The following is a 20200-nucleotide window of genomic DNA, read 5'->3' as shown; positions in this document are numbered from 1 at the left end:
TGCTGCAATTCAGCAACTCCAAATTTTGGATAGATTTTATATGGGTAATTTGTATCCTTCAGAGAATCCAAATTTAGACATGCTGTTTGTATATTGTTCACCTGAATGTACCATTGCATTATTGACCCTGAATTCAGAAAATCCTTTGTCTCCTTCTCAAATCCCAGGACTTTTGGTTTTCAGTTTTTCCTGTTCTAATTTCAATTCTGACAAAAAAATGCTGCTCTTTGTGAAGGAGTACTAAAGAGAATGAGATGTTTTCCTGAAGAAGTGATTAATGGTTTTCCCCAGATGTGATATTTTAATGTCTTTGCTTGTCAGTCTCATGTTCCTGTGTGCATGCATCTGTACTTGTATCACATAACACATTTGTCTCTTAGTATTGCATTTCTCATTTGGTTTAGAATTTTTACCTAAAGTCTACATTTTTAACACTACATATAACCAGACCATGGATATTTGCATGGAAAGACATTTTATTTACCTTTGTCATCTGTGCTTGCTGTTATGGGTTTGAGACTAGATTACTCTGTTCAGCAATTCTTCTTCAGATAGGAATTGTTTGTTACTTCCAGTGTTAATTTCTGGGAAAGAACTAAAAACCAAATCAAGAATAATTTGTGATGTGTCTCTTTCTTGTTCTCCCACCCCCTGTCTCCTCCCCTGCCTTATGTTTTTGCCCACCTTCTTGGATGGTAGTGGTTTGCAACAGGCACTGTGAAAATGGTGGCAAATGTCTCACTCCGGACACCTGCCAGTGTAAACCTGGCTGGTATGGACCTACCTGCAGCACAGGTAACACCCCTGCAGCTTCCTTGTTCCTGGGAGAGCATCCATAGGACCTCCCACTGTTTGACATTTGGAACTGCATGGCTCAGGTGGCAGCAGTGGGCAGCTACTCTCTGCTGCAGAGCCTCCACACTCCCCTGAGTCTCTGCAGGTTAGTTCTGCTGCCAGCAGCACCTCTGGGGATGTCTTCTGCTGATCCTTTAATTTGGGGTAAAGATTCTATGGGAATGACATTACCTGCAGTTATCTTAGGTGTTTAATTCCTGTTCTTGGAACACATATTTTATAGACTTTATTTAGATGTCATGCTTCCTTCCCACTCTTCCTGACCCTATTTCTGCAGCAATGTGTAATCCTGTGTGTCTCAATGGTGGTTCCTGTACTAAGCCAGATGTTTGCCTGTGTCCACATGGATTCTTTGGTGCCCACTGTCAGAATGGTAATATTTTCTTTTTTTCTTCTCCCCACTCCTTAGTTGTTATTAGTTGAGGAAATCTGTGAGAAAACATTAAGACATAAAATTAACAGTCAAGTCATGTGGCTGAGTGTGGCATTCACATTCTCAGGACAGAGAGACATAATTCTGTCTCACAGGAGAAGCACAGGGAGAAGAAGAGAAAACAGTCTTTTTGTCTGCTCCTTTTTTTTTTCTCCATGTGGAATTTGGTATGGAGATTGTTTACCTGAAGTGATTGCTTGATTGCATTCTGGTGAAGGTTTTTGGGTTCAATGACCAATCAGATCCAGCTGGGTCTCAGGCTCTCAGTAGGTAGCCACAAGTTAGTTAGTTGATAGGTAAGAAGTATGTATGTAGAATAGGATACTCTCTCTTTAAATAGGATATGAATGTCATATAGTATAGTTTTAATAAAGCTATCCTTCAGTCTTCTGATCTGGAGCAAGACATCATAATTTCTTCCCTAAGTCGGGGTTGTTTTTTTTACTATACCAGAGAAGTGGTGTAAAACAGAGATGACATTATTTTTTAGATTTTATGGCTGATTCAACAGCTGTCCAAGGAGAATGAAGACTCAAAATTAGTCTTGTATTCCACTCAACATTTAAGCAGATTTCATCCAGTTCCATTGTATGTTGTGTGTACTCTGGCTGCTTTTGTACACATACAGTTGCCAGCCTTGACTCCTTTTTATCTGATTTTGTCTTTACTATTGATTTTTACACCAAACCACATTAATATGATTTTTGCAAGGCCTGATAGTGTTGAATGTCCATACAAGCTGTCAGAATCTTACTGTTGCACTCTTGTTTTCCAAAAGTTAAAATGCTAACTATAGCCTTTTCCTCCTATTTGTGTCTTTTAGCTGTCTGCAGCCCTCCTTGTAAAAATGGTGGTCATTGCATGAGAAATAATGTCTGTACTTGTCCTGATGGATACACAGGCAGAAGATGTGAAAAAAGTAAGGCAGCGTTAAAATCTTCCTGTGATCCAAAAATAACCAATAAATTATTCTGTAATCAGTTAAATGTGTTAAACAGCAGATGTTTTTGATTTTAAGGTATCTGTGAGCCAAGGTGTATAAATGGAGGAAGATGTGTAGGCCCAAACATTTGCTCTTGTCCTTCAGGATGGAGAGGAAAAAGATGTAACAGTCGTAAGTACCTTGTACTTACCAGGAGAACCATACCTTAAAAGTAATATGAGACTCAGGGCAATTCTGCCCATGCATGTAAGACAAAGTTAGTGCCGAAGAACTTAAGAATGTGTATACATTGAGAAACAGTTGTCTATATCTTGGCAGCAAAATTTAGGATGGAGAACTAATACCATGCAGTTCTTAGGCTAAATCATGGGACCAAAATATCTGTGAAATCCTTGTATAGCAAATATTATTTGTTTCTTTCTGGATTCTTGTCTAAATAAAAACGTCTGCATATCTGCAAAGAGATGAGTCAAAAAAAGTGAAAGAAATCCAATTTGTGCTGTAGAATATAAAACCAGATATAATAGAAAAAGAAGTTCAGTGAAATATTGGAAAACTGGAAACATTTGGACATGATGTGAATAAATTATGCAGTGGGCACAAGTTCTTTAGGACAGGTAGAAATTGGACTGTGATGGTTGCACATCTGTGGGTCGCATTGTATCTTAATAAAGATATTGATGGTGCATAAATAAATTGTGTCAGCATGGATAAAAGCACAGTCTGCATGAAAATCAGCATGAGGATGACTAAAGTGTTAGTGTCTGTCAGAGTACCCACCTGAGGCTTGAGAACTGATGTGGGCAATAAGCTCTCTAATGGCATGGAGGAAAAATAAATTTCCCTGTATTACTTTCTGTAATTATTGGAAAGGGGTTGTTTTTTGAAAAAAAATATTGCCAGTATTTACAGGGGTGAGATATTCTTGGACACTGTGGAGGAGAGATTTGATTATCAAATAATCAGCTATGAATGAATGGAAATAATTGTGAGTTAGATCATGGCTTAATAAGCAGAGACAAATGTGCAGACAAATGGGTCATAGAAAATAACTTTGGATCAAATATTCTTGAGTTGATTCACTGGGCGCTCAGTTGAATAATAGACAAAAGATCTCTCACCAAGAGACAAGGTTTGTCCTTTAGAAAGGTAAATTTGGAAAAAATAAAGCTCTTTAATGGTCCTCTCTTTATTCAGTATTTCAGGCTTTTGTAGGAATCTGTGACACAGTAGAACCTTTGAATGTGGGTTTTGGTTGTAGGGCTTTTTGTTTCCAGTTGCCTCTCTTTAATATCTTGTTGGCCTTAGACACATATTTGAGTGAAGATGTAACTCTTATGTGTGAAAAGCACTCCATCCTGAAATCTGAATAATAACTCATTGTAATCACTTGGGATATAACCATACTTTTTGATTATATTTGTGCAGCAATCTGTCTTCAGGAATGTAAGAATGGTGGGGAGTGTATTGGACCAAGTACCTGTCATTGTCCTCCACAGTGGGAAGGATTCCAGTGTCAAACACGTAAGAATGATGCAACCTGAAACCTCATGCTTCTGCACAGCTCAGAATGTTTCAGCCATGCACAGTGCAGAGAAGTCCTCCTATACCTTGGATGTAGTTTATCCACATCTGTGTCAAAGGCAGGATAAAGAGTAGAGATGGCTCTGCCTGTTCTGAAGCCCTCCAGGATCTGGTGGCACACTGGGAGCATGGCAGTATGTTTTGGTTTGCTCCAGTGCTATCTGCTGCTGCACAAGTCCTGAGAGGCCATTGTGATAGCTTGAAATAGCAAGATGTGCCAAAAAACACCTTACTCATGTTCTTTGCTCAGTCTCATTCATGCCCTCAACATGTTCTGACATTAAATCTGCATCAAAGCAAAAGGGGGATGGGATAGACACAAGTACACTGTTGGCTCCACGTGACCTTTAAGTCTCCTTACACCAAGGGGCGTTACCCGGTGAAAATACCTTCCAAGGTCTTGGTTCGGATAACAAACAAAATAGGTATCTAGAGATAGCATCCGTTTTTCCTTCACCAATATGTGTCCCTCATATGTACCTCTCTTGTTTTAGCTGTGTGCAACCAGAAGTGTCTGTTTGGAGGCAAATGTGTATTGCCCAACGTGTGCTCTTGTCGTCCAGGTTATACTGGAGTCCTCTGTGGGAAGAAAATTCAGGTACAGGTAGAGCCAAATTACCATCACAATACAGTGATTTGGGAGTTAATTAACTAGTCTGCCCATGTCCAGTGAAGCAGCATGATATATACCAAATGTGTATTTTGTCTGATTTCTTCCTTTCACTCTGCAGTGAGGGAAAATTAATGGAATTCCTAAGAGCTTTTCCAGTATTAGAAAAAGCCTTATTAGGTTCTTATACTTACAGAATTGTTCTCAGCACCAAATGTAAACTTCCTTTGTTTCAAATTAGGCTGATTGTCTCTTGTCATGCAGTAGGAATTGGTAACTATCCTCTTCACAACAACCACTATTTTTTTTCCAGAATCTGGCCTCATTTTAGGCAAGAGTATCCTACTGATGACTTTCTTAGCTTGCATCAGGTCAAGCCCTGATCTTTTCCCAACTAACTACACTGCTAGTCAGTTCATCAAGTGTAATTTGGGAATAACTTTACTTTTTTGTATCAGAGGGAATGATGACCATTTCTATATTTTGTCATGCAATTTTCTGTTGGATTCCCTTTCTTGAGTGCTGATGCTCACTCGCTGAAGTAATTTGATTAAACATTTTGTTAAAACTAACTGGTTTGTGATGTCTGAAGTAAAAGCATTCTGCTCCTCTTGCATCATCTATGACGTTTCTCTTATTTTAATTTCAGTGTATTTAGACACATTTGTGCTGCCAGCAGAATTGAGAGATGGAGTAGATTTGTTTCAGAAATTGAAACAAATAAATGCTCATACATATTTTGAAAGTAGGCAACTAATCATCCTATATCAATAAGACTGTAATGTTTGTAATATGAATTTCCAAAACGTGACCCAAAGAGCGAAATAATTTTGATTTAAAGGTTTCTATAAATATGTTCTGCATAGACTTAGTCTATTTTTTGTCTAAAAAATATATATATTGTCAGTCAGTCAGATACTACTGTATCATACATTGATCAAAATGGCTCATTTTCTTAATGAAACAAAAAAACTATAAGCCCAAATTTCACTTAATATTCCCATTCTGCATATCAGGCAAGCAGAGATTCCTTAAAATTGTTTAATAAACTTAATCATAATAATGGGTTGCCTCAATAAAGTCTGGTTTTAATATTTGTTTTCTCTCTCCAAGGTACAAAGACATCATGGTTGAAGAAGTGTGGCAATTCAATTGCAATGCTGCATGGATTCATGAGACTTGAAAATAGCAAAAGGGTTGAAGGCAATTACAGAGTCATTTAAATGAAAGGAATATTCAGAAGCCTTATTTTAAAAGATTCATATTAATCACAAATGTTGGTGAGCTTCAAAACAACAATCTTATAGTCATTAAAACATATGTATATTCCTATAATTTTTTGCTACCTCATGTATAAACCCCACAGCCTCTGATATTTTCATTGAATTCCCAGATCGGATGATTGAGCCTAAAATTCTGCAGTTTATTCAACTGGATTATGAAATCTCTGTTGAGGGAACAAGACTGTAGCAGCTGTTGGGTGACTCTAGCAAGGAAGGCAGCACTTCTGCACTTGTTAATGGTACCTCCTGTTTACAAACACTGTTGATATACATATTATTTGGCTGTGGACAGAAGAAAAAGCAGAACTCATTTTTCTTGTTTTGTATTTACATCGGTCTTGTTGTAATGATAAGCCAGTAGCAAGGAAGGAGGGGAAACCAGAACTGAGGCTGGGCTACTACCAATGAAGGCAAGACCTCCTGTCCTATTAACAGTCAGCCAGATGCAGAATGACTCTGATTTATCTATGACAAGCCTTTGCAGCCAGAAGTCAGATCCCAACTTTTCTGTTTTGACTTTATTACTTACAGTCATGAAGAGCCAGCTACTGAATTCCTGTGTCTGTAAGACTTTTATGCTCCTGTCTGAGATGGTAGTCAGTAATATGAGGAAATTTTGTTCCCAGTACTCTTAGAGAAATTTAACAATGCTTTCAGCAATGCTGAATCTTAAAATAGGAATAGTAAGAGGAGAAATTTGTTGTACATCATGCCATCCATACTCATCATGTCAGAAAGCATTTGCAGAGACTTCACAGAGGATTTTTTTCCATTACCAATTGCTCCAATGAACTGTTAGCACCTGCCAGCTGCCAGATAGTTTTTAAAAAAATAAAATTCCAGTTTTTCTGAAGCTTCCTGCAGAGGACTGCTGTCTTCTCCTAGAGCTGTGAAAGACATGCAGTTCCTGCCGTAACAACATGAGCTCTGATAATAGACACAAACATCCCTTTAGCTAAGCCATTGAAGGTTACTGCTTTGCCTTTTTAAGCCAAAAATAAACATCATGACTTCCGGTTCTCCTGAGCAATATTCAGTTTACATACCCTAATTTTAAACAGGAAGAAAAGAGAGGTAATTTTGCCATTTACTGCCATTCTGGGATGCTGATTACCAAATCATAGCTGTTACCAGCTCTGTGCCTAGATTTCTCCTCACCTTTTGATAGTTTCTTAAGTCATCTTGCAAAGTAAGCTGGCATTTTGAGAGCTTAGCATCATTCCAGAATGATACCTCATGGATTTCCAAATGCCTGACTGGTGTATTTAAAAAATGTCTGATTTCCCACTTGCATTTAAAATTTCAGTGTTTCCATAGTTTCTTTCAGTCATGCATCCATGTGGCTGATAGCCTGATGATCTGGGAACCATTGCTTTATTTAAAACCTATTCCTCTTGGACATTTCCTTTATCACATCTCACAAAGATTTCGATGAACAAAATCTGATTAGCTCTTGGAACTGTTTTGGATACACAAGGTACTGAAGAAGTTTTTAGAGTACAAACACACCAATATCACATAATCTCATTGTAATCACCGCTGTTCCATGTGTCAGTTAAAGAGATATTGTGCAAAAAAAGAAAGATAACATCTATCTGGAGCACTGCTAATAGTACTTTGTTAATGAGTTTGTGCAATCCTTCATTCACAAAATTTCTAGAAACTCACAAAATTTCTAGAAACCTAGAAATGTGCATTTCTAGGATTTCAGGCTCAATAAAGGGTTTTTTAAATTATAATTGTTAGTTAGCTTGCTGTTTATTTTCAATTATTTTAAAGAAAATTAAAGAAATTATTTCTTTTACATTTTCCAAATGCAAGCTGTGTGAACAAAAGCACATCCAGAGTTTTGCTACAGTAGCAAAAAATGCTCAGTGCTAAGCTGCACTATTCTTGTTGTTTTCCAGCAAGCACGTGATGCAGAAAAATTATTATTACTTCAAAACTGCCCAGTAATTATGTGATTAGTTGAAACTGTTTTGTTACTACATTGTCCATCATACACATGAAACAGAATTCACTGTAATTAGAAAGCACATGGCAACAATACAGTAAAATTGCTCAGTGTAACAAGATGCAGATTTATAGAGAGGGTTTGTGTACAGAGGTTAACAGAACTGCTGAAATTGTAACCTGCAATTAGGCCCAAAAGAGTTAGGGGATGTGGGAGTGGGGAGAAGGGTGGGAGTTGACACAGTTCGACTCTGAAGGAATGAAGGGCAACTGTATCAAACTGAAGATTTTGCAGTGATTCTTATTATGTTATGCACAACACCAGTATCTTAGTTGAATTTTCTTGCATGACTTTTTTAGACACTAAAGAGTGCTGGAAGGTACCTGTGTCCATCATCTATTTATTACCTGGTTGTACTACAGTTGCTCTGCAGGCCAGCAGAAATTCTCCCAAGTGCACATTGGTTTTTGCCCCTGATCTTGAAAAGATCTTTTAAAATGCGACAGTGAATATTCTCTGAAGGAAGGGCTTGTATCACAGAAGGTACCACAGATAGTCATGTTGGCTATGATTTAAAAATAAAATCACAAGTGGACCCTATGGGAAAGGCTCTTTCTTTTTACGGAAGTTAATTATATATTTTCATAGCTGAGAAGAGAAAGCAAGTTAACACTTCTGTTTACCAAAAGCAAGTCGTGAAGAAGTATGAACACAAGCCCTAAAGTAAATAGGTATAAAAACTGAAGTTACTTCACAAATTTGATACACCCACTCCATTATTTGTCCAAATGGAAAAACCCAAAGCTTAAATTCTCAAAACATAACCTTGGGGTACATATACAAACCCAATGTAGAGGTTAGAAAGTTTTGCTAATAACTAAAGTTGTTTATGCAATTTCTGTCATTTAAAGGTGTCACATGCTGGTATCAGGTCACTTCTGCCCACAGCTCAGCTTAGCTAGCAAATGGTATTTTACAGCTGAACCAAGTAAATCCATTCTTGCCAGAAGCACTTAGAGCAGAAGAGAAAACATTAATAAAAATGTGCATGTAAGTAAACGAAAAAGAAGAAACACCTCACCTTTCTATGCTCACTCTAGAAAGACAAAGTATCAAAAATGCAACCACTGCAATACCCCTAAAATTTTTACAGTTGTTTTAGTGAAAACCAGCATCTATCTAAGGTGTTACACAGTTAGCTCTAATGAATAAGGGAGCGAGCATGTTCTGTGTTGCTTTTCTTGACCTTTGAACTGCATGCATGACTTATCTCCCCACAGGAAGACATAGTTATCACCAAAAATTACATGCTCTAACTAGTATGTTCAATCCTCCAGTGAGCAGAAAACAAACAAAAGACAAGAATTACTGACAGTTCTTTTAGTCTTTTTAGTATGTTTAACTGTAGAAATAATAATCTGGGGACACAGACTGTCATTAATAATTAATAATACATTCTAAGATTGTTCGACTCTAACTAGAAAAATCACTTTTAAACTCAAAGTTTAACTGAATGAAACTGAATGATAAGAAGAAATATTTCTTAAAATCAAAACAAAGCAAAAAAAAAAAAACATAAAAACATGAAGAACACTGTAGCCAGTAGATGGTGCTATGTTCAAGCAGTACTTCTGAAATATGCCATTGCATTCTGTGTGGCATCAAATTACTGCTTACTTCAATCATTTCTAAACAGGAAACTAAATTAGCATTTGTTTTGACCCGTTCAGAAACACCAATTACAGATCTTTCATCGATTGCTTCTGGTCTTTTGCTCCTGACAATGCCAATATCTCGTCCAGCTTCTAGTCACTATTACTGTTACTTTTGTCTTTATTAGTAGAAGTCAGTCTTTTTGGGAACAATACTGAGATACTATGCCTCTTTGTACTAATTATTTATTCTAAATTTTGGGTCTGATGCAAGTAGCTTTTTTCCCATTCATTCTCCACAAACAGTATGTCACCTAAGGTATTCAACCTAACTCCTGAATTTCTAAATTATGGCATGATGTAGTGGACTGTGACACAGAATTACATCATCATCATTATAAAACTTCAGAACCATTAATGAAATCATCTTTTTCCATACTTGAGAATCAAATTTTCACCAGCAGGTCTGAAATAGCCAGTGTATCCCAGCAAAAGCAGCACCAAAAGATGTGCATTCCTCTTATGTTGTGCCCTGTCCCTACAGGAAATCCTTCACAACATTTCTGCAGCAGGTTTCCTCTGAGTTTTGTTACTGCAAAGCAAGCACAGGAGAAAGCTCAACTATACAATTGCTCATAACAGGAAACAGGAGTCTCAGGAACTAAACCATTGCCTTTCAATTGCCCTCTGCACGCTTGGACATCCTTTTGTAGAGAAGACTGGTAACTGAAAAGACCCCATTACCTTTGCCTCTTTGCTCAGTGGCTTGCAATTCCGGGAGAAACAGGTCCACCTGAGTCACTGCCCATGAGAGCTACATGTTCTGGTAGTTAAACACAGTTAAAATGTTGTTCCAACAAATGGGCTAAAGTAATACATAACTAAAATTCTCACACACACACAAAAAAATATTCCAGTTTAATCTAGAAGACAATGAAAATCAATCCCCCTCCTCCCCGCAAAAAAAAAAAATGATCTGAGTATCATTCGGAAAGTTCACTGATTCAGTTTGCATGTTTTGGCAAAACCTTCCTCCACAGTGCCATACAAAAAACAGCACAAATGAGACAAGGAACAATGAACATAGGAGACTCAATCCATTCTGCAGCGCATTCAAAAGGCTGCAAAACCTAAATGAAGCCAAACAGGAACATCTCCAGAAGACAACGTCAACATCCCCCACACATGTGATTTGTGACAGGCACGGCTTTTCCTCACTGCTAGTCTGCAGCCTCCCCTGATACTGCTCCCATAAAAACACAGTCTTGAATAGCATAGAATTATCAATGTCTCCAGAAGAAAAATTCATTTCCCTGTCTCACTGGGGTAAGGAAAAGAAATAATTGGATGCTGAGAGATGATCAGCTAATATGACCTTAGAAGTAGTCAAGATAAGGACTTCTAGAGTATCAGCGCGGATTAAGCTTTTAGAAAGTAACAGCAGAATTGACTGAACAAGTATTGGTGGGGGAGTGCTAGTTGTTGGGTTTTTTTTTAATACTGTTTAGCTGATTGAGATCCAGATCAGATTGGAGGGGGAGGGACAGGAAGCAGACATAAAGTGATAACCACGATTTAAATAAGATGCTTTGCAGTTTGATAATGCAAAAGATGCAAACTCTGCAGGTTTCCTCTTGCAACTTTAATCTCAAGGCAAATTATATTTGAACTAACATTCACTTCTGGTTATGTGAATTGAGGGCTTTTTGTTTCATGTGCTTTTAAAAAATATAGTTTTATAACACAGTAAGTCTGGTCAAAGGGGAGAAAGATCAAAAAGAAGAGCATAGATCTATTCTCACTTGATTTGAGGAAAATTTTATTTCAAGGTCAGCTGTATCAACCAAGTATAATACTTTTGCTTATAAAGAAAAAATGAGGAGAAAAGATATCATACACTGTGCACAGTTGGATATTTGTAACAACTTTCTTACAATCAGCAATACCTTCCTTTCATATAGAAAAGCATGCACTTAGTATAGTGAGGACAAAAAAGCTGTCTGAAATCAAGTTACCATGTTTATTTCCCCCACTGCTGCAGACTTCCTCTCTGTATAGTCACATAAAAAAAATGCAGCTTATCTTGGCTGAAGTTGCTTCATTCCTTCCTTTTTTTTGTACACTGTGGCCCAGAATATGGCAGTCGACATCTACACACATTTGGAGCGATGCATTTCCCTCCGTGCTGGCAGGGCAGTTTACATACAGCTGAAATGAGACACCAGATACACAGCATGTCTTCAGCACAACACAGCATCATTTTTCTTTTTGTCTCACTGCGGTAGCAGAATTGTTCCCTGGTGACTACACTGGGGCAGTATAAATAAAAGCATAATAGAAGAATTGAAAAGCAGTGTCTCTCAATTTATGGCATTGTGGCCTTCACTGGAATACAGGCACAGTACGTCTAGTCTTATTCATGCTCCATTTCCCTTTTAAAATACTATAATTTCTGTTCTTTAAGGCACAGGCTTTTTTTGAGATGGATGCCCCCATAAAAGTGGGAAAACAATAAAAATTCCTGCTGAAACTTATTCAAGCCAGTGCTTGGATCCACACCCATGAGGAAACAGTCACCTCATCCTAGCAGTATCTCATATACTGCCCTCCTCTTCCCCCACAAGAGCAGAGGAGGGCTGACTGGGCACAGCTTCAGCTACACACCAGCTCAGCTGACAAGCCAGGGGCTGCAATTTATGTATGAATATGTACACCAAAAGAAGTCAAACTTGATGCAGATCTAGTTAGTTTGGGAACTGATTATTTTGTCATTAAGAACCTGAACATTTCTGCCATTACTGCAGCTGCAGGGAGCTAAGCATTCTATAAGTTCTCTGCAACTCCCACACTTGGCTTTTAATATCACCCTCTATCTCAATACACTGATGAATATAAACCCATTTTGATGGTCAGTGGGAATATCAAAATATGACTTGTTAATGTTTGCTTGACCATATATATTGTAGAAGAACTAACACTAGCTGATTTAGTGCCACAGCCATGCCCACAGCCATGAGAAAATATCTGATGCAGTGGACTTAATCCGGGGACCCTGCACCCACAATATCCACTTCAAAACCAATGTTTGCACGAGGGTGTTTTCAGACTCCCAGAGAGCAAAAAAATAAACCCTTGCCTTTTGTAGTCTCAGGATTATTGCCTTTAGCATCAGGGCAGTGCTGTTACAAGCATACAAGGCCCAAGAAGCAAAGATTAAGGACTTTATAATCACCTACTTTTGTGAATCAAAAGTTTGTGAAAATGGTTGTTCAGCAAGAGTGTCAGTACTAATCCTGATTACAGGCAGCTTTCAGAGTTCTAAGAACACATGGAGTTGATTCTATCAATTTATCCTCAAAGTGAGAAGCAAGTTTCAATTATACATGTCTGTAAAATTTAATGAAGCTTCTAACCCACACCATTAGCAACAGTACTTCTGTAATTTTCAGTTCCTTATACTGGTGTCTCAGTTTACAGACGTTTCAGAAATACCAATGAAACACACCAAGTAATTAATTTGGTGACAACCAAAATCTGAATCTCTTTCAAAGTGAAAAAGTTATGTGTTTCTGACCGAATTGAACAGCCATCTACTCCCTATACATACTTGTAAGAGCCCCAGTTTGTGGAAGCAGCGCTCAGTTACTATTCTAAGATACTTTCCCTGGAAGCTTTGTTAGGCCCTGAAGATTTGAACACTTTGATTGGTAAATCAAACAAGCAGAGGAAAGGATAAATGAAAAATGTCAGAAGTCATTTACCTAAGTGACATGCTCTACCGACCCATCCAGCTGGACAGCTACAAATCCCAGGAGCCACACAAGCTCCATTATTTCGACAACCTTGAGGACAAATTGCTACAAGAAAAAGAATGGGTAAGTCAGCAGGATTTATAAAACTGATGTAAAAGAATCCTGACAGAATGAAAGATTCAGGATGATACAAGTCAAAATGGCAAAGCACATTTTCTTCTAGGCCAGATATTCAACTGGTATAACTCCAAAAACATTTCCAGGACCATGGAAATGGAAAAAAATATAGGTACTGTGTTATGAATCTTGGTTTAAGTGTGAAAAGTTGTACACTTGGATGCAAAATATTTTCACACTATTTTATCTGTGTAAGTATCCATAATACTTACTAGGTCACTCATTTCTGTAGTAATGCAATGACATTTCCATACTTATTAGCCCTTTAATATATTTTAAATGGTTTTGTGACTGTAGTTTTAGAATTAATATAAATAGTTGCATGAACGTAGACACGCACCTTCCTGGCATCTTGACCCTGTCCAGCCAGAAGCACACAGGCACTTCACGACTCCATTGACAGAGATGCATTCCCCACCATTCTGACAGCCTCCTTCACAGCTTACTGTGGAAAACAGCATACACCAGGCATTTCAGAAGCAGCATAAGACTTCAAATAATTGTCTTTAAACAGGTCATCTGGCATCAACTACTTGTTTTACCATATCTGCAAAAACTAAAATTTCCACTGTTCAGGGCAAGGCAGTGCTCTACTTCTCACCAGTAACACCACTGTTTATCAGCTACACCACAGGAACTACTAAAATGCATATTTGTATCAAACTTGTCAAATCACAGTTGGTAAGCTAATAATATATGGTGAAGGATTCACATATTTCCTTACCTGACAGGACCTACATGTAACAAGAGGAAGAGAAGAGGATATTACTTTGACAAATGAAAGTATGACTATAGTCAAGTTAAGCAGTGCCTTCCCAAAGGCCAAGTACTTGAGTTAGTCTCCTCATTTCAGAATTGTTCTAAACATCAAAGCCCTGAACACCGCATTAATGAAGTGTTATTTATGCCAGACAAATGATTGGCATCAACTGTGGAGAGCACAATCACTGTTCTGTACAATCAAATGCTTCCTTTCACAAGCATGAATGTATTTTCTATACCACCTTCACTGTATTGAAGAAAAACAACTATCTTTCACTGTAAAGATGGATAGTTTGGATGTCTGCTTGATAATTTGTAGATAAAATATCCAAATCTCTTGTTCAACCACAAGTATTGAGCACAATTTCAGCTAACAGATTTTTGGCACAAATACTGAACATGCAAGGACATGCAAGTGTCCTTGCATGCTGTGTCCATGCACAGCTGGAAAAGCTTTTCAATGTTTGTTTGCATATTACTTTGTCACATAATGTAAGTTAATGTATTTAATATTGATTGCATTTGATACATCATGGTGACAGAGAGAAGTGTATGAGGACTGTATGAAAGCAAATATTACTTCAGTCTTCTAGAAGGGCAAGATGGACCCAGGGAACTACAGGCTGATCTGCCTCACCTCAGCTCCTAGAGAGGTAATACAAGGACTGACTCTGGAAACCCAGTCCAGCCACATTAAGGACATGAAAATCATCAGCAGGTCTTCACAGAGAGGGTGACCATTAGCTGGTACAGATTGCCCTGGGAATTGTTGAGTCTCTGTCCTTGGAGATATTCAAAAGCCATGAAGACATGGCCTTCAGCAGCTGGCTCTGGGTAGCCCTGCTTGAGCAGGGAGCTTGGAAATCATGACCTGCAGAGGTCCCTTCCCATCTTGCCCAGTCTGTGATTTTGTGAGATTCTGTAATTGCCCCACACCACACACAAATTTGTACATGTACAGCAGTGTTTTCTTGGATTGCCTTTTCCAGTCCATGCATGTATTCAATAGACTTCACAAACCCACCAAATTGGTCTTTGCTACTCCTTCTCTGTCATCTCCCATTACCTCTCAACAATACATTGCCACACACATCCTCAGTGACTGGCCCTCAATCTTACCATCTTGCAGATACTACATAAAAGTTTCAACCACTTAATGCAGAAATATGTATCTATATATCTCAATAAATTATTTAGAAAGAATCTGTTATAGAGCTAAATGGAATATTTACATAGCACATAAAAAGGGTATTTTCCAAGGCAAAAAACTCACTCAGATTCTCACAACACGTTTCAGTACGTGTACTCCATCCAATCCTCCTGCAAGCATGCAGATCCTCTAAGCCATGCATGTCTTGATAGTAAGGTCAAAGATTTACAGAATTAAGGTCATTATTTCAAAGTGTGTTAGAATCAGGACTTGAGGCATCCTAAATTAATTTAGTCTGTTTCCAAACTCCTTGTCTTTCCAAGCTACCACTTCTTTGGGTCTTACCTTTATGACAATATCTACCCCCATATCCAGGAGGACATCTGCATTTTCCAGGTCGGAGGCACTCTCCCCCATTTTTGCATTTTGGATAACATGTAGCTGTAAGACAGACAACAAAGAAAGGATGGATAAATATTGGTGAATCTTACTAAAGTTTCTACTTAAATACATAAGAAATTTGCACATTATTACATTTTCATCAGTTTGTCTTAATATTTTCTAAGATATATCTGCCATGTCATCTTACATTGTTGGTAAGGTGAAATAATTTCCCTGCATGGGGAGCACTCCACCACACTAAGCTTTTAAGCACTCAAAACTAAGGAATGTTTTGGGCCTGGACAGAATAGGCAGAAGAAAGACCCATATTAAACAGGAACACAGCTGGACTGCCAAAAAAGCTTTTGATAACTGGAGAAATAACAGAGAACAGGTGAAAAGAAGAAATTTTTCAATAAAAAGATGTTGCAACTTGAGAGGCATCACGTGATTCTTAAGATGAAATATGAGACTTTTTACTGGATTCCTATGTTCATCTTCAGAAAAACAACATGCTCTGTTCCTTATACCTCTTCTCTAAAATGTCTCCAGAAGTAAGTCAGGATTTCTTTCTCCCCCACACTCTTTTTTTCCTTTTTTTTGTTTCAGCTGGCTTTTCAGAAACCTTTCTGAAATATACAGTGTTTCTTTAGCAAGCATCCAAGATAAATGTAACTTTTCTTACAATTCTAATAATCTGTTGGGAGAAAAGCATCTATGATCATCACAAATTCTGCAACTTTTTCATTGCTGACAGCTTGTACAAGTTTGATAAGGTATGAATAAAAATCTCAATTTTCCAAAATTCTGAATAAATCCATTCACATTGCAAATGAATTACCTATCATGTAGACTCTTTGCTACTTTGAATCAGCCCTTCTATCTAAGAAAACATTTGCTTATTCACACACAGGTTTTAGAAACCCATCTGTTTCTGGGAGTCTCATCTGAGTTAGCTGCTGGTGTGAGATGAGCTCTCTAATTATTCTTTGACTGGATGGGTAAAAAGTATGAAAAAGATGAACAATGAGTAACACCATCCTGATTTTGTCCTTATAGACTTATTGCACTCTCAAGAAACCCAATTGAAGAATAGAAGACTTTTCACATTAGTACCCACAGAATGAGTACTAGCAGGCAAAGAAAGGACAGAGATGTATGAATGAGCCAGTGCTCAGCTCTCTGTAACTTCTACCAGATGCTCTCATTTCTTTGGAAGTGCCATGCAGGAGCTCCCAATTTAAGAAAAATTCTGTTTCTGTGTTATTTCACATAGTTTTCAGTTTGGCTTTTTTGACAGAACAAGGGATGAAGCTCAATTTATCCATTTTTTTTTCTACTTTGATGACCTTACGAGCACAAGGATTCAGTGGTTTTCTTAACAATTCCAGACAGTTTGCCTCTCTAGTTGAAGAACTGATCTGCCTCTCCACCAATATTTCACCTCTCCCCTAAACCCCAAAATGTCTAGAAACCAACAGTTTTTGAAACAATTCATACAGCATAGTTTTTAATCTACACTACTCAGCTCATTAGCTATACATCATTTGTCACCACCTGCTAACCTCAGCCTCAAAATGAAACAACACTCCATGAACAATTACAGTGCTGAATGAAATTTTCAACATCTCATTTCAGAGTTTAAAAAAAAGAAAAACAATCATGTTTCAAATGAAGGACATTGAGAATTAGAACAAATGTTGTACAATTTTATCACCTCTTCACATAGGACAACCTGCAAAGCAAAGGAACTCCTGACACTGAGTGATTTTTCAGCATTTAATAGCCACAAGCTCTACAATTAAACTTTTAAACAAGAAAATTAGAAGTTTAATGTGTAACATTGAACAGGGTTTAAACTAAAACTCTTCTTCACAATGTTTACTTTTGCATATTAGGTGGCATTTTCAAAAAATACTTTGTCTCTCCATGGAAACCAACAGGAACAGACTCTACCCTCGCTTTACACCTCCTACTGTGGAAATGAGATGTACAAATGACTCTGTGCATCAGGTAACATCCAGGCAAGAAACAACAGTACTTTTACAAGCATAGTGCATTCCAAATAAAAAGAAATCCAGAAAATAACCTACTTTCTACACACTCTTTTGATGTTTTTGTCAGTGACTAGTCCTGGCTAATTGCATCTAGAGATATTAATTAAATGTTGCTGTGGCTTAGAATGCTGTCAAGACTCTAAAAGCATTCAAGAACCACTTGGATGCAATCCTGTGCATTGCACTCTAGGATGACTCTGCTTGGGCAGGGATGCTGGACCAGATGACCTTCTGGTCCCTTCCAACCTGACTGATTCTGTGATTCCTTAAATACTTCCAGGGAAGTATTTAAGTGTGCAGTTAAAACAGTAGGAGGAATAAAACACCAAAGCCTGTCCAGCGAGTGGCCTCTTACCCAACATACAAGTGGCAAAAAGCTCTCTCCACAGAGAGAGCTGACCCACAGCCATTTCTGACAGCAGGGTCGGCTTACTATCGTGAGGTCTTCATGCTGGCTTTTGGCTGCGCTCCATCAGTTTGCTATCACTGCCTCACCTTACCAAAGGGTGCCTTAACGTTACCTCTTCTTCCACTTCTCCATCTTTAGGTCCTCCCCGGCACCCCACCACCCGCCTCTCACACCAGATCCAAACCCGATCTCCTCAGCCCTTCCCGAAGGGATTTCTCGCCGGAGGGCTGGCACGAGAGAGAGCGAACGCAGCGCTTGTGCCCATCCCGCCGGCGATCGGAGCGCCCGGGACCGGCGCGTCCCGCCCCGCGTTACCGTGCTGGCAGCGCTCGCCCTCGTAGCCCTTGGAGCAGAGGCAGGAGCCGTCGGCGAGGCAGAGCCCGCCGTGCCGGCAGCGCGGGCTGCAGGCGGCGGCCGGGCCGGGGCACAGCGCGCACAGCCACAGCCACAGCAGCAGCCGCAGCCCCGGCCCGCCGCCGGCCCGCCGCGCCATGGCCCGGCAGGACAGCCCCGGCTCGGGCAGCTCGGCCCGCTCCGCTCCCGCTCCCGCTCCTCTCCGCTCGCTGCCCTTTCAGCCCTGCTCTTTCACGCTCCTCTCGCTTTTACCCTCTCAGTCCGTTCCCACTCCTCCTCCTCCTCCTCCTCCTCCTCCTCCTCCCTCCTCCTCCTCCTCCTCCTCCTCCTCAGCGCCGGCCTCCCCCGTCCCGCCGCCCCCCGTGCCGTGTCACGGCGGGTGGGAGCCCCCCGACCGTCCGTGACCCCAGCGCGTCACCGTGCGCCGGCAGGGCCGGGGGTGCTGGAAAAGGAGGCTCAGGGGTGACCTTATCACCCTCTACAACTCCTTGAAAGGAGTTTGGAGCCAGGTGGGGCCGTCGGCCTCTTCTCCCAGCGACAGGAGAGGACAAGACAACATACTCTCAAGCTGCACGGGGGGAGGTTTAGGTTGGGCATTAGGAGGAATTTTTTGCCAGAAAGTGTTTCTAGACATTGGAACGGGCTGCCCAAGGAGGTGGTAGAGTCATCATCCCTCGGTGTTTGAGGAAAGACTGGATGTGGCACATAGTGACATAGGCCTCCAACAGCAGACGACCAGCCACCAGATCGTCACACGATGTGTTGGACAAGGAGCCCACCTTAGCACCCGGCCTGCTGGCACACCCAACATCTGCTGGCCCTGCCACCGCTTCCAGGACAGCACAGCTCTGAGCTCCCACCCCTTTTGAGACCCTACAGACTCTGATTTCCATACACTTCTATCTTTAAAGATGCCATATGTGAATATCACGACACAATATTCAAAGGATGATATCAGAGAGAGGACTGAGGGACTGAACTCACTGCCACCTGTCAGAGAGGAATATGGTCTCATAGAATGGCTTGGTTTGGAAGGGGCCTTAAAAATCATCTGGTTCCAACACCCCTGTCATGAACAGGCACATCTTCCACTTCAAAGCCTTATCCGGCCTGGCCTTGAACACTTTCAGGGATGTGACATCCACAGCTTCTCTGGGCAACCTGTGTTAGTCACCACCCTCACAGTAAAGCATTTCTTCTTTATATCTGATCTAAATTTATTCTCAATTTGAAGACATTTACTCATATCTTGTCAAAAGTTCCTCTGCAGCTCTTCTGTGGTCCCTTTGGGTACTGGAAGGTGCTCTAAATTCTTCCCAGAACATTCTTTTCTTCAGCATGAATAGCCACAGCTCTCAGCCTGGCTTTATAGAAAAGGTACCCCAGCCCTTTGAGCATATTGACTGCTCTTCTCTGGACTTGCTCCTTGCCATGCTCTTTCGGGGAAAGGCTTGAGTAAAATTCTGTGACAAAATAGCAGTATCTTTCAATTTAATAATGAAAATATTTCTGTTGCAAAGAACATAAACATAGATGATCAGAAAACATTTTTTCTCTCATAATTTCCAATATTTCACAAGCATTTCCTATAATTTCAAACGTTTCCCAGAGAAAACACACACTTTCAACACCAAGACTCAGCCCAATGAAGCATTTTCAGATGACTTGGAATGACCAATAATGAAAAAGTGACATTATAAGCACCTATACAGGGTGTCTACAGAAAAGTGAAATAAACCTCATGTCTTTTGAAATACTAAGGGAAAACCAAGTTTTGTTGTCTACTGTGAGGGCTGACTTTGAATTACTTTTGCAAGTGGCATAAAGCAGCTCAATTTGTTTTC

The 20200-nt window shown here is 39.6% G+C and overlaps 2 protein-coding genes across 3 annotated transcripts in view; one reads left to right on the top strand and one right to left on the bottom strand.

Annotated features, from left to right (window-relative positions):
* Positions 1-5785, top strand: part of VWDE (von Willebrand factor D and EGF domains) — a 36015-nt gene extending 30230 nt beyond the window's left edge. Inside the window, exons 25-31 of the mRNA XM_053945875.1 lie at positions 700-795; positions 1133-1228; positions 2112-2207; positions 2307-2402; positions 3660-3755; positions 4310-4413; positions 5539-5785. Coding sequence (XP_053801850.1) covers positions 700-795; positions 1133-1228; positions 2112-2207; positions 2307-2402; positions 3660-3755; positions 4310-4413; positions 5539-5559 — 605 coding nt within the window. The 3' untranslated portion in view covers positions 5560-5785. The remainder of the gene's footprint in view (positions 1-699; positions 796-1132; positions 1229-2111; positions 2208-2306; positions 2403-3659; positions 3756-4309; positions 4414-5538) is intronic.
* A 5327-nt stretch (positions 5786-11112) lies between these two features.
* LOC128794319 (von Willebrand factor D and EGF domain-containing protein-like) lies at positions 11113-19503 on the bottom strand. Of its 2 annotated transcripts, none has more exons than XM_053954087.1 (5): positions 18918-19503; positions 15501-15596; positions 13584-13688; positions 13076-13171; positions 11113-11522 (listed from the first exon to the last, which is right to left on the bottom strand). In XM_053954087.1, the coding sequence occupies exons 1-5, from the start codon at positions 18988-18990 to the stop codon at positions 11413-11415; spliced, it is 480 nt and encodes a 159-aa protein (XP_053810062.1). In that variant the 5' UTR covers positions 18991-19503; the 3' UTR covers positions 11113-11412. The 2 variants fall into 2 exon arrangements, with proteins under 2 accessions (XP_053810062.1, XP_053810056.1); XM_053954081.1 differs by lacking the exon at positions 18918-19503 and adding an exon at positions 18318-18517.
* Positions 19504-20200: the final 697 nt, after the last annotated feature.

Source organism: Vidua chalybeata, chromosome 1 (genome assembly GCF_026979565.1).
Source record: "Vidua chalybeata isolate OUT-0048 chromosome 1, bVidCha1 merged haplotype, whole genome shotgun sequence".
Classification (NCBI taxonomy): Eukaryota; Metazoa; Chordata; class Aves; order Passeriformes; family Viduidae; genus Vidua; species Vidua chalybeata.
This window is presented reverse-complemented; position numbering and strand designations above follow the sequence as displayed.